The sequence below is a fragment of the Podarcis raffonei genome, chromosome 13 (assembly GCF_027172205.1).
Source record: "Podarcis raffonei isolate rPodRaf1 chromosome 13, rPodRaf1.pri, whole genome shotgun sequence".
In the NCBI taxonomy this organism is placed as follows: Eukaryota; Metazoa; Chordata; class Lepidosauria; order Squamata; family Lacertidae; genus Podarcis; species Podarcis raffonei.
Window position 1 is genome coordinate 51043906 of NC_070614.1, and position 14167 is coordinate 51058072.

Here is a 14167-nt window from a genome sequence, read left to right on the forward strand (position 1 = left end):
TGGAGGCCGTCTGTGTTACAAAAGCCTTGGGATGTTGCTGGTGCCTCTGTGGCTCATCCTACAGCTTGGGTGACAACACTGTTGGCTGTAGGGATGGGGCGTGGGGCTGATGTGTGGAGCCCCACCACCACTGGGGTAGCTTCTTAGACTTCCATTTCTATCATACGAGGAGGGGAGTGTTTCAAAGGAAGAGCTTGGGAGGTCTGCATTTAAGGGCAGCTATGTTTGAAAGCAGACCTGCAAAAAGCACTCAGAACAGGTAGGTGGCATTTGCGCCAAGAAGACCTGTGAAAGTGTGGGCCATGTGAATTATGTCGCTTTCCGCGGAGAACTGCCAAGGCTCCAACTGCTTAAAGACTCTTAGGATGGGAACTGTGAACTCCTCCCCGGAGTCATCAAGCAGCAACTGCACAAGCAGGAACGCAAAAGGAGGTTTTTTTCTGCTCTGGCATCCAAGAAAAGGTTTCCTGAAAGAAACAAGTGAGGGAGATGCACAGGGAAAGAACTGCGGTGCAGCCAGCCTTATAGCTAAGAGCAGACCCCAGGGAAGCCTCCTCTCACCACTAGGCATTCAGCACGCACCCGTCCAGGGAGGACCTCTTTTTTTTTTTTTTTTTTTTGCTCTAGGAAATGCCGATTAGAGCAATAAAGTCTTCTGGAACTGAAGTCTCCAGTGTTTAGAGGAAAGTGTGCTATTTACCCGGGCACATGCTTGTTGATGTGATTTTTACTTGGAGGGAGGGCACACATCGAAATGACATCAGGGGATATGTGCACACGCGCTTGTGTCTCTCTCTCACAATCTTGCGCCCATTTGTGAGAAAGTCAACGGAACTGTTAAGTAAAGTAACCTGCTGGTGGAGCATAAAAGACGGCTATGTGTATTCCAGGACTACGAGAAAGGCTGAATTTCACAAATGGCCTCGGAACTGAACTAACCGCCAGCAGAAACAGCATCTTTTGGTCTCCCAGGAATTCTGCATCCCAAATTTCTTTTGGGGCAGAAAAAACTTCAAGGATTCCAACAGAAATGTTGCCATGGGAAGGAAAGGGGTTGGGTCTTTGCTTAATGCCAATAGATACGGCAGAGGGAAGGTGATGCCATGAGCAGGGAGGAAAATAGCTTTTATTTCCTTTGACGGTGGCAGGAAGCCAAATAGAGAGAAAGAGAAAGAGAGATACGGAAACCGACTGCTCAATAGTCCTTTATTTTAGAAAATAATAACAGTGATAATACAAAAATAATTAACTGTGCAAAAAGAGAGTCAACTTACACTGCAAAGCCAGGTGTGTCTAAAACAGCACACTCAGAACAAAGCACTTAAAACATCAGGATGCAGCGTGTTGAGAAAGAGGCCCAGAAAGGTTTCGTTAAGGCAGGGAAGGCCTCACGCCCCCTGCAACCTCCTACATGCACAACTGCAACCAAGCTGCTTTGACGGATGAACCAGGTTGCCTTGAATCATCGGCCTCCTCTCTCCAGAGAACGAAATGGCTGAAGTTGACTTGCGGAAGGGAGATGGGGAGGAGGGCAGGAGGAGGGACAGATGCAAAGGGCACAGAGCCCAGCGAGGGCCGTCGCCTTTTGCTGGGAATAAGAAAAAAGAGGAGCTGGTGTTCCTGCCACCTCAAGTCTCTCAAAGCTGCAGGGTTTAAGAGAAGGTTTTGTTTTTCCAAAAAAAGCAAACCCACAAAATCCAACACGCACATTCCATTTTTTAAAAGGCAACATTTCAGACTCCAGGTTGGAGCAAATGGTTGGAGGGTAAAACTGGAGATTAAGGCGGGGGCTTCAAATCAGAGAGCAGCTCCCAGACACCCCACCAGAGGCCCAGACACGTCAGGGAAGGGGGGGGGAGGTCAGCGTGGTAAGGAATAAACAGTCCAGCTGCGCCAAATATCATCGCCACACGCCGCCGCCTCCTCTGCTGGTGCGAGGGTTCAAGGCAGGCGTGCTGGAGGGCTTCTTCCCAGCTTTGGCGGCGGCCTGGGGTCTCTCGCGCCCAAACCCCGAAGCACCTACGCGGCGTGCAGAGGCCATCTGAAGAAGGAAGAGGGGGTGAATGACAGTGGCTTTTGACATACACCCGTTCCTCGATATCGACAGACCAAAACCTCCTATAAGATTTAAGCTTTCTGCTCCCTGGTTCGTTAACCTGCCTCCCCACCCCTTCTCCGCTGTTCCTGAAAATTAAAGAGCAACTCCTACCTCAGAATTTCTCCCGCCCCTTCCAAAAGAATGGCGCACGTACCTCTTTCCTCATGGCGTCAATCAGCTTGGGGTTGGGGTTCCGGCGCGCTTGCAGATTTGCATCGCCTTTGGCATCTGTCCTGAAGCAAAAAGACCACCACCAAAAGGGGAAAAAAGGGAAGAAGATGGAAATGCTGCTTCAGAACAGAACCCAGGCATCTTGACCCTGCCGCCCACCAAAATCCTGTACAAAATCCTGCAGTAACAGCAGCAAGAATATTATTGTCCCAAAAATGGAAGCAAGAAGAACTACCAACGTTAGAAGAATGGAGGATGAAATTGATGGACTACGCAGAATTAGACAAGCTAACAGGAAGGATCCGAGACCGGCGGGACCAGAGGTTTACCGAAGACTGGACTAAATTTACTGAGTATCTGAAAAGTATTTGTGATGATCGGATTACGTTTGTAGGACTACAAGAAGTTCTGTGAGGAGTAATTTAAGAAATACTGTAAAAATGGAAAGGGAGAAATGATTTGCTAGAAAAGGTAAAGGCAATATTAAGTTAAGAATTGCAGGAGAAATAATCAAGACGGAAGGGCTATCAGAGATGCTGAAGGAAATCCAAACAAGGACATATGTATAATAATTTGTGTGGTACGTCTTTAAAATTTTTGTATGCTAAAAATTAATAAAAAATATTATTAAAAAAAAACAATGAAATTCAGGCCCCTTCTATAAAAAACCAGGAAACCCTAAAGCCTGTCTCTTTCCTCTGCCCCGCACTGCAGAGGGCAACATTTTTTGAGGAGCCCTGTCCAAATCCTGCCACCCCCCCAAAAAAAGAGGTTGTTCTCAGGAAAATACACCCCCCCACACACACCTCAGCCTTACCCATTCTGGCCTATCTCGCGCAAGTATTTATACAGGTCCTCTGGAGAAGGCACAGCCCTGCCTTTAGCCTGGTGGTGCCTCAGGAGGCGTGAAACTTCAGCGACCTGCTTTGGGGACAGGATCCCACCCTCGTGGGCTGCGGAGGAAAAAGGGAGAAAATCAATCAATCTTTATTACGGTCCAGAGACCCAACAAATCATTACAAATCAATACACAATTCATACAGCCTACCTCCAGGTTAAACAAGCATTTTGTTTAGAATATAGGGCTCATTTGTTCTTGCAACCACCGATAAAAACTTTGCCACTGCTAACGTTCTAGCATTTGTCCGGTCTTCCAGTAGGAACCTGACATAGTGAGCCTCTGACTTTCCCGGGAAAGGTACCAGCAAGGGTAGTATCAGTTCAGCCCTGGCTTGCTCATATTTTGCAGGTTCGGGGAATGGGCCCACAGAATTCATACTAGAGGGGTATCCACTGCCACTCATGGGGTGGCCAGACACCAGGGTTTTGCCTTGGGTGCAAAGGGGCAGGGCTGCTTCCGGGTTCAAGCAGCCTGGCCTGGCCTACCTACCTTTGAGCAAAGGCACTTTGGTTTTGTGGACAGCAGTACTGCTGGGCTGCTGGATGTGAATGGTGCTGGCAGACGGCTGGGCCGGATCCCACAGGGCTGTGGACCGTTCGTGGTAGGACAGCGATGTGCCTGGAAAGGAAGCCGGGGAGATTTTGAGCACTGGTTCTTTATTTACTTGCACCCAGGTCTTCGGCCAAAGAGGCAGTCCCCACCTGCAGGCTTACAGTCTAAAAAAGCAAAGCAAAAGCCCACAATGCACAAGGGAAAGGCAGCAGGGAGGGAAGAGGAAAATCAAAATGGAAACACAGCCACTGGTTTCTAAACCCTTATTGCAACCGTGATTGGTTGGCACAGCCTCTGGCAAAGCTGGTGAAATGAGCCCCGAGTGCTATCTCCCCCCACGGCAGCAACTGGATGGCGGCTGCGAGAGGGAGAGACCCACAGAAGGCAGGAAGGTGGAAAGCTGTTCTGAGTCTGAATAATTGGTCTCTCTAGATCAGAACTGTCTCTGCTAACTGGCAGAAGCTCCCCAGGGTATTGATCTCAGAGTAAGGGTCGAGAAAGATCGCTAGCAGCAGTCCAGTGCTCTGCAAACCCTGAACGCCCTTCCAGCCACTGCCTTGAACATGCCAGCGACCATCACCCGTAGGGAGATGCACCACCCACAGGTGTTAGGATATAGTTCCGTTCCACCTTAAAAGGGAACAGGCAGGACTGTTGTGTGTCACATGCCTGTTTACTTCCAGCACTTGCTGGGAACTTCTGTTTTGTACATTGCTTTTGCTTCCTGCTGTTTTGCTGGAGATGAAGGGAAGCAGACATGTTTTCCTTTGTTCCTGAACTATGCTGAATAAAATGCTGTACATTAAGCTTACACATTTCTCTGTCCGCCTCTTCTGCTGTGAGAAGATGTACACACTCTGCTGATAGAGCGTACATGGGTCTCTAAAAGTATCTGAGGTTCGTGTCGCTGATTGATGCTGTTCCAAGGGAGACTGGCTGCCGGCCGGTGGCTGGAGCCAGCTGGGGACCTGCCTGACGCCCCCACCTTCCCAGCAGTATCCCAACAACAGGTGGGCGCAGCAAGGGGCTGGGGAGCGAGCAAGGGACAGCCAGGAGCCACAAGAGGACCGTAGAGCTCCCTTGTGCAGAGGGAGAAGGGGCCTGGGGCCTGCTCTTACCAAACTGCGTCTGGTTCGCGGCAGGTGGTGGGCTGTCCGTGGAGACCCCTTCCTGCTTCTGCGCAGCAGTTTCATATGCAGAGCGGTCCAAAATCTGGAGAGGAGACAGATGTTAGGTGTGCATCCTTCCCTCCTTCCTACACACCCATCTCCTCCTTGGCCGAAGGAATCAACAAGGAAGCGGTCAAGCTTCTGCAGTTACTCTCCTAAGACGTTTATGCTACAGAAATAATTAATAGTCAAGAATTCACTATGGATAAGAACTGAAAATTTAAATAACATAACGTAAACCTAGAATAAGTGTCTTTAAGCAACCTGATTAAAAACAAAATCTTTATTTAACGCCACCATGATGCACTTAAAACTTAGTCACTTAAAACTAAATTATGTCCCATCTTACCATGATTCAAAGGATGCTTTTCTGTGTAAAAAACAGCCACTATCAGGATTCTGAAGTTAAGTACAGTCGTACCTTGGTTTTCAAACAGCTTAGTTCTCGAACGTTTTGCCTCCAGAACGTCGCAAACCCGGAAGTGAGTGTTCCGGTTTGTGAACTATTTTTGGAAGCCGAACGTCCGATGTGGCTTACACAGCTTCCAATTGACTGCAGGAACTTCCTGCAGCCTATCAAAAATCATGCTTTGGTTTCTGAACGTTTTGGAAGTCGAATGGACTACCAGAAGGGGTTCCGTTCAACTTCTAAGGTACAACTGTATTATAAAAGGATGCAAGCCGCACATTACATACCCTCCAACATTCCTCAGATGACAATAGGGCATCTCTCTCTCTTTCACACACACAGACAGACTCTCCTCGACCCCCCATTTTTATGTCCCCTCCTGTCCTATCAGAAGAAGGGTGAGGGCTGCTACACCAAAATGATGCATTTCCAGATGAGAAGGCTTGATTTGAAATCAGCCCAGCCTGCGAGGAAGGACTCCCATCATCACAGTTCCCTCCCACCCCTACAGACTGAAAAGAGAAAGAGCAGAGATTAGGATCACGGCGACACACACCAACCGCAAGTAGTAATTCAAGTCGGGCTGAGGCACTTGAGCTCCAGCCTCCAAACTGCTCTGCTGGAGGGTCTCTCCCTCGTGGCCTGCTGCCTCAGTCATGGTCTCATCTGTGTCATCTGTGAACGGGTGCTCTGCCAGGTTATCAGGGTGGAAAGGCAGACCTGAAGCAGGCGAGAGAGAGACAGAAACAGAGAAATATGGGAGGCCCAGGTTTAAATATCTGCTCAGTTGCAAAAGCCCACTGTGGGCAAATCACTTCCTGCTTTCAGTCCCCTTGCATTTTAACTTTCTTTTTTTAAAACCACCTATTTCCAGGTAAAATTCAGGGATTCTTCAGCTGTGATCCCTGCACTGCAGGGCTTGGACTAGATGACCCTACAATTTCTATGTCGCTGTGGGTTAAACCACAGAGCCTAGGACTTGCTGATCAGAAGGTCGGCGGTTCGAATCCCCGCGACGGGATGAGCTCCCGTTGCTCGGTCCCTGCTCCTGCCAACCTAGCAGTTCGAAAGCACATCAAAGTGCAAGTGGATAAATAGGTACCGCTCCGGCGGGAAGGTAAACGGCGTTTCCGTACGCTGCTCTGGTTCGCCAGAGGTGGCTTAGTCATGCTGACCACATGACCCGGAAGCTGTACGCCGGCTCCCTTGGCCAATAAAGCGAGATGAGCGCCACAACCCCAGAGACTGTCATGACTGGACCTAATGGTCAGGGGTCCCTTTACCTTTATGCCTTTATGAAGGGCAGCCATGCGGATAAAATATTTCCACAGCATGAATGCAAGTCAAACAACAAAGAAGAGAAATTGACGGGCCTGACACTTTGGCCTATATATATTTTCAAAAAAGCTGCAGTTGTTCCACAATGACATGAACAAAAGTCCTCATAATGGGTGGTATTAAGTGGCGCTACGTTTTACTCGCGAGCAGATCCACTGAAATTACTGGACTTGACCCAACGCGCACCTGCTACAGAGCTGTCCACCTGCGGTTCCAGCTGCTGGAAGCCCGGCTGGCTGAGGAGGCTGTAGTTGAAAACGTGGCTGAACTCCGAGGAGAGACGCCCCATGTCTGGGAGCAAGGGGAGCAGATGGCGGTAAGCATCCTGCAGGGACTTTTCGGGGGCATCCGGTGGACCCCGCGAAGAGCTGCGCTGGGCGGCAGGCTGGAGGGGGACCGCCTGCGCCCACGCCGACCCCTCGCAGTCCCCTGCCCCTTGGCTGCTCCCAAGAGATTCCGCCTTCTGGGTCTTCGCCAGCGATTCGGAGGGCTGCGGAAGCTCCAGGTTGGAGGGGGTGTCCTATGGAAGGAGGGCAAGGGGTTAAAAGACAGCAAGCTCCGAAGGCAGCACTGGTCAGTCCCCTCCCCCTCAATAAAGCACCCTGCAGCTAAAAGGAAAGTACAGTAGTCGTTCTTCACGCAATGGAAATTGAGCAGCAACATGTGGAGTTTGAAACTGACAGGGTTAAAACTCCGTGGTGTCCTGTATCTGGGAGGAGCTTAAGACAGGGAAGTGCGTCACAGTGTGTGTCTGCATTCAGACTTACTTTCGATTCTGACTGAGACGCAGCTCAAGCCTCAGAGGCTGCGTGTGTGCTTTTGGGAAAAGCACGGAGAGATGTCGGAAAGTTCTGATGGTTTTATTGCTTTGTAAATAAACGCTTCTAGAGATAAGAACCGAACTGTCTCTGGGCTTGATTTATCCCTCATCTCACACGGACGCAGGACCGCTGCTACTCTGCTCTCCTGCCAGGTCAGCTCCCAAGCAGAGCCACGCAGGGAAGCCTGACTGGACGCAGGATTTATTTCCGCAAACAACATGAATCTCTTATTAACGAAGAATTGAGCAACAAATCTACAGGGTTCTTAGAGTTCTTAGAGCCTGGTGGATTTTACAAAGGATCTGCTCAAAGGCAAGGGAGCTCTGGAAATGCCCCTCAGCCTAACCTACCTCACAGGGTTATTGCGAGGATAAAATTGGGGGGGGGGGGAAGAGCCCTGCACACGACCTTGAGCTCCCCGGAGGAAAAAGTGGCATTAAAATGCAATAAATAAGCTAACTAGGTTGTGGGATATTGAACGCCAAGAACTAACAGTAGCAGCAGAGAAAACATGCTCCCCTCTTTATTTTCAACTTTCTTGGGCACATGAAACTAACCACAATTACCTTGAATTTCTGCTTAACCCTCAAGAAAGAAGGGTGTTTTTGCTGGCCAGGTTTAATTCAAATCCATCAAACCTCCTTTGGGGAAGGTTCTCAGGCAGGGTGGAAGGAGAAAGAACTTGCCCAGGTGAAGACCACCTGGTGGAAACCCTTATACATATGGTTCTTAATTGTAAACTGTATGCTGATCTCCGTCAGCAATTTCTAGATCAACTCTGTATCCCCAAATGGAAACCAGTCAGAGGTCATACATTTTCTATAACTGGGGAATGATCAGGATCTCACCAAGTTAGTGGCTAAATATCTCTATTTGGTTTTTTGTCGTCGAAATACACTGCAGACGTCTGATCTCCCTGGAGACCAAGAGATGTGACGATAGACTGCTCTGCCTCCTTTCTTTTAGCAAATGTTTTGTGCCACTGAGGAAGTGGTAATTCTGTATTGATTTGTTTTGGATGCTGTATGTGATGCCAATAAAGGTTTTACGATACAGATAAATAAATTAACCAGGATAGTGTTGTGAAGCTGCTACTGCAGGTGAGGCTTCGGAGAGTGAGGGAGACTGGCCTAAGGTCACTCAGTGAGCTACAAGCCCAAGAGTCAAACCAGGAATCCCGAGCTCGTTCTCCCAGCCCTGCCTTCACCACCCTCCAGATGCTTCAGAAGAGCGAAGCAATATAGTTCAGGTAAGACACAGTGTTCACGTATGGCAAAGGGATGTGGGGGCAGGAGTCAGTTTTAGCAGTTGCTAAATCGTGAAGCTGAGGCTCCAATACTTTGGCCCCCTCATGAGAAGAGAAGACCCCCTGGAAGAGACCCTGATGTTGGGAAAGATGGAGGGCACAAGGAGAAGGGGACGATGGAGGACGAGATGGTGGGACAGTGTTCTCGAAGCGACCAGCATGAGTTTGACCAAACTGCGGGAGGCAGTGGAAGACAGGAGTGCCTGGCGTGCTCTGGTCCAGGGGGTCACGAAGAGTCGGACACGACTAAATGACTAAACAACAACAACAATAGTAGTCGCTGCTGCCACACACACCCCAAGCTGGCGCCCTCTAAAACTCCCAACCATGGCTGAACTCCAAAGAGAGACACCCCATGTCCAGGAGAAAGGAAAGCAAGTAGCGGTAGTTGCCAGCTGGGAGTTGCAGTTTGGAAAGCTAGGAAGGCGCCAGCTTCAGAAAGGCTGATGCCGAAGGACAAGCCTTGCTGAAGAATAACCAGGCATGGCTTGTGCAGAGGCAAGTCCTACTTCAAACTTTTTTAGTTGAGATGGGAGTGACAGTCCAAAACATCTGGGCAGTGGGGTTTTTTTTAAAAAAAAAAACATTTTATTTTCTGTTTTTCCACGTGGGCAGTGTTGTGTTGGCAAAGGCTGCCCTCACCACTCTTCTCCTCAAGCGTTTACGTTTCTGGTTAGGGTCAAAGCCAGGAGTGACAGGAGTGAGGACAGCTCTGCTTACGGTGCCAAGGAGGCTCTCACCTGCTGCTGCTGGGCTTTGGTGTCAGGCTGTGGGGAGGCTGGGCTGCCACTGGTGAAGAGGCGCAGGGCCTCGTTCCAGTGCGCCTTCATCATAGCCTGGAACTGGCTCATCATTTCCGCTCGCTGCATCTCCAGCCGCCGAGACTTGGCCTGCAGTTCCCGAATCTCCTCTTGCTGCTTGGAGATCCTGGATGGGGTTATGGGGTGAGGTGGGTGGGAAAGAAACCATGGTTCTAGGACAGCCTTCCACATAATGGAAACAGTTTCATAATATTCAACATGGTGATATATGGCAAATATATCGCAAATCACGATGTGTGTGCATGTGCTTCTCTCCTGAGTCGTGTCGCCCCATTGCACTGAACTATAAAATAACAGTTAAGGTAAAGGGACCCCTGACCGTTAGGTCCAGTCATGGCCGACTCTGGGGTTGCGGCGCTCATCTCGCTTTACTGGCCGGCGTACAGCTTCCGGGTCATGTGGCCAGCATGACTAAGCCGCTTCTGGCGAACCAGAGCAGCGCATGGAAACGCCGTTTACCTTCCTGCCAGAGCGGTACCTATTGATCTACTTGCACTTTGACGTGCTTTCGAACTGCTAGGTTGGCAGGAGCAGGGACCGAGCAACGGGAGCTCACCCCGTCGCGGGGATTTGAACCGCCGACCTTCTGATCGTCAAGTCCTAGGCTCTGTGGTTTAACCCACAGCGCCACCCGCGTCCCTCCACTGTACATAGTTCCATCCTTATTTGAGACATTGTGATATATTGATATACCGCAATGTTTAGCTGGTGATATATCGCAATGTTGAAAACCAGACACTGCCCAGCCCTCCTTCCCCTTCTCTCTGGCTCCACACACAGCTTCCCCAGCACCCCCAGAAAAACCTCCCCCTCGCCCCACTTCCAGGTACCTGCACTCATAGTCCTCTGCCAGGTGCCTCTGCCTCTCCTCCCTCTCCGCCAGGTCGGCTTTGAACTGGGCTAACTGGCTGGCCAGCTCTTTCTCGTGGTGGCCGCTCAGCTCCAGCAGCTGCTTCCTGCCAAGGGAAGGAAAGGGGTCAGACTCCGAAAACAAGAACTTCTGGTTTAAAGCCAAGACGCTGACGGCTCCCCAAGCAGCAGCAGATCTGGAAAAAGGCAGGGATGGGCTCGGTAAGGAGCCATCTTGAATCCACTCATCCTCACTCTGTTTCCCTAGCACAGTCATTAACTGAGGGCGGGGAGCCTTAGGGAAAGGCTTTATTATGAAAGTAAGGGCAAGCTCTTCCCCCCTCCCCACCTGTCTCAAGATAAAGCCAGTGGCTGGCTTGATCTAACAAGAGAACACGAGAAGAGCCCGGGCCCTAAGGAAGTCAGATTATCCTCCAACAGGGCCAGGGCCTTCTCAGTGATGGCTCCGACCTGGTGGAAGGCTCTGTCCCGTGAGACCAGGGCCCTGCAGGATTTAACTTCCATCCGCAGGGCCTGTAAGATAGAGCTATTCCGCCTGGCTTTCAACTTGAACTTAGCCTGATCTTTTATTCTCCTTCCTTCCCTCCCCCTCCCCTTTTTATGAAGATTACCCGCCGCTCTGGGATCCCACAGCTAATTCTCCCCTGGTCTCATCGCTGGCCCAAATACGACTAACTTAGCCAGCTAGCCCTGGTGATCATCTAATGTTTATTGGATGCACTTCCCCCCCTAAATTGATTTTTGAATTCTGAATTTATTGTTATTCACGTTTTATACTATATTTTATGCTGTTTTTTGTTGCATCAATTAAGTGTTTTAAATCAGTTGTTAGGTGCCCTGAGCCTGGTTTTCTGAACCGGGAAGGGTGGGGTATAAATAAAAATTTATTATTATTATTATTAGATCAAGGCCCATCTGCTCCACATTCTGTTCTCACAAGTAGCCGTTGCCTGTGGGAAACCCGCAAGCGTACCTATCATGGCTAGTAGCCATCGACAGCCCTCTCCTTCTCCTCCTTTAAGTTGTTTAATCCTCTTTTAAAACCATACAAGTCAATGGCCATCACTGCCTTTTATGGGAGCGAGTTCCACAGTTCCAGCTATGCACTGCGTGAAAAGGTACCGTATTTTTCGCCCTATAGGATGCACTTTTTCCCCTCCAAAAATGAAGGGGAAATGTGTGTGCGTCCTATGGGGCGAATGCAGGCTTTTGCTGAAGCCTGGAGAGCGAGAGGGGTCGGTGCGCCCTGACCCCTCTCACTCTCCAGGCTTCAGGAAGCTATCCGCAAGCCTTGGGAGCCCGCGGGAGTTCCCGCCGGGCTCCCACGGCTTGCGGAGAACTGCCTCTATCCCGAAGCCTGGGGGGCGCTGAGCAGTCGCGCCCCGGACTTCGGGTAGCTCTCCACAAGTCGTGGGAGGGCTCCCACGGCTTGCGGAGAGCAGCCTGTTCTGGGGGCTGGGGTGGGGGATTTTTCTCTCTCTTTATTTCCCCCCCCAAAAGAACTAGGTGCGCCCTATGGGGCGAAAAATACAGTACTTTCTTTTATTTGTCCCAAATCTCCGTTTTGAATGTTATGAGAGGGGAGGGACTTTGCTTTATGCCATGCATAATTTTATAAACCTCTATCACGTCTCCAGAGCCAGGAAGGAGGGCTGGCTATCTGCGCTGGCATCTAAGGACAGGGGTTGCCTCTGGCTGGAGGTGCGCTTGGCACAGAAGGGCCTAGAGCCCCGCCCCACCTGTGCTGCTCCCTCATGCTGCTCATCTGGCGCAAGCTCTCCTCGTGAACTTCAGCCATGCGCTCCGTCACCCGCTGCTCTAAGGCCACCTTCAGCTCCGACTCCAGCTTCACCTTCTGTGCCTCATAACGTGCCTACGTGCAAAAGGGGACGGGGTGGGGGTGGAAGGGGAAATCACTTCAAGCTTCTAGTGTTGCATTTAAGACTTGACACGCTCCTAGTCCTCAAGGAGCTGGCAAAGGCCAGGTACAAAGACTTCAGCTGAAGGTGAAAGCCCTTGAATCAAAGAGGTACAGGCACCAACCTCAGCTCAATGGGACTGCTGTATCTTTAACATCATTATTAGGAGTAGTAGCAGCATTCTTTATTAGTCATGTTTTTGCCATGATGTTTTATCACGTTTTTGATATTCTGTTGGGAGCCGCCCTGAGTGGCTGGGGAAACCCAGCCAGATGGGCAGGGTATAAATAATAAAATTATTATTATTATTATTATTAGCCATAGCAACTCGATAACTGGGCGAGTGGTGCATGACGTCGGTCATCAGAGCTCCAGCACTGGCAATCAGGGAGCTGCAACAGCAGGGAGAAGCTGCAGCAATCAAAACTTATCCTTTCTCAGCACAATTCAAAGTGTTGGTGCTGACCTTGAAAGCCCTAAACGGCCTTGGTCCTGTATACCTGAAGGAGCGTCTCCACCCCCATCGTTCAGCCCAGACCCTGAGGTCCAGCTCGGAGGGCCTTCTGGTGGTTCCCTTGCTGAGAGAAGTGAGGTTACAGGGAACCAGGCAGAGGGCCTTCTTGGTGGTGGCACCCGCCCTGTTGAACGCCCTCTCATCAGATGTCAAGGCAATAAACAACTATTTTACTTTTAAAAGACAACTGAAGGCGGTGCGGTTTTGGGAAGTTTTTAATGTCTGATGCTGTATTGTTTTTAATATTCAGTTGGAAGCCGCCCAGAGTGGCTGGGTATAAATAATAAATTATTATTATTATTATTATTATTATCCATACAATTCAATTATAAACATGGCCCACCTAGTCCAGCATCCTGTTTTCACCAGATGCCTGTGAGAAACCGGCAAGCGGGATCTGAGCACAAGAGCTTCTCTCTCCTTCCATGGCTTCCAGCAACTAGCATTCAGAAGCATTACTGCCTCGCAATCTGAAGGCAGAGCATAGCCATCATGGCTAATGGCCATCAGTAGTCCTCTCCTCCATGAATTTATCTAATCCTCGCCATCATCATTGCCTCCTGTGGGAGGGAGTTCCGTAGTTTAATAATAATAATAATAATAATAATAATAATAATAATAATAATAATAATAATTTTTTTATATCCCGCCCATCTGGCTGGGCTTCCCCAGCCACTCTGGGCAGCTTCCAACACAATATTAAAATACAGTAATGCATCAAACATTAAAAGCTTCCCTAAACAGGGCTGCCTTCAGATGTCTTCTAAAAGTCTGGTAGTTGTTTAACTACGCACTGCATGGAAGAGGACTTCCTTTTGCGCAAAATGTCTGAACTCTGATATTTGCTGCGGTCCCCCCACCCACCCCAAAGGCAGCACCCTCGCTTGGGAAGGCCGCTGCCCACCTTACCTTGACCAAACTCATCTCCATCTTCAGGTTGTCTCTCTCTCGGCGCATGGCCTCCAGCTCGGCCTCTAGCCCTTGAACTTCCGACTGCACCGAGGCCAGGACACGCTGAGCGTCGGACGCTTTCTGAGCTTCGCGCTGGGCCACTGCCTAGACAAGGGGTGAAGAGGAGAAGTAGGGTGCGCACTGAATAATAATAATAAATAATAATAATAATAGAAGAAGAAGAAGAGTTTGGATTTGATATCCCGCTTTATCACTACCCGAAGGCATCTCAAAGCGGCTAACATTCTCCTTTCCCTTCCTCCCCCACAACAAACACTCTGTGAGGTGAGTGGGGCTGAGAGACTTCAGAGAAGTGTGACTGGCCCA

At 49.8% G+C, this 14167-nt stretch overlaps 1 protein-coding gene across 4 annotated transcripts in view; it reads right to left on the reverse strand.

Moving 5' to 3' along the window:
- Nucleotides 1-1189: 1189 nt before the first annotated feature.
- Nucleotides 1190-14167, reverse strand: part of CNTROB (centrobin, centriole duplication and spindle assembly protein) — a 32604-nt gene continuing 19626 nt past the window's right edge. The window contains exons 9-19 of one of the 4 annotated variants that reach the window (XM_053362164.1): nt 13799-13945; nt 12196-12329; nt 10417-10542; nt 9506-9692; nt 6825-7158; nt 5857-6020; nt 4841-4934; nt 3660-3788; nt 3087-3222; nt 2253-2331; nt 1190-2041 (exon numbers count right to left, since the gene is read on the reverse strand). In XM_053362164.1, the coding sequence (XP_053218139.1) occupies nt 1901-2041; nt 2253-2331; nt 3087-3222; nt 3660-3788; nt 4841-4934; nt 5857-6020; nt 6825-7158; nt 9506-9692; nt 10417-10542; nt 12196-12329; nt 13799-13945 (1671 nt within the window). In that variant the 3' untranslated portion in view covers nt 1190-1900. Of the gene's footprint in view, nt 2042-2252; nt 2332-3075; nt 3223-3659; nt 3789-4840; nt 4935-5856; nt 6021-6824; nt 7159-9494; nt 9693-10416; nt 10543-12195; nt 12330-13798; nt 13946-14167 lie in introns of those variants that run through there. The other 3 variants (XM_053362163.1, XM_053362165.1, XM_053362166.1) reach the window with 3 other exon arrangements.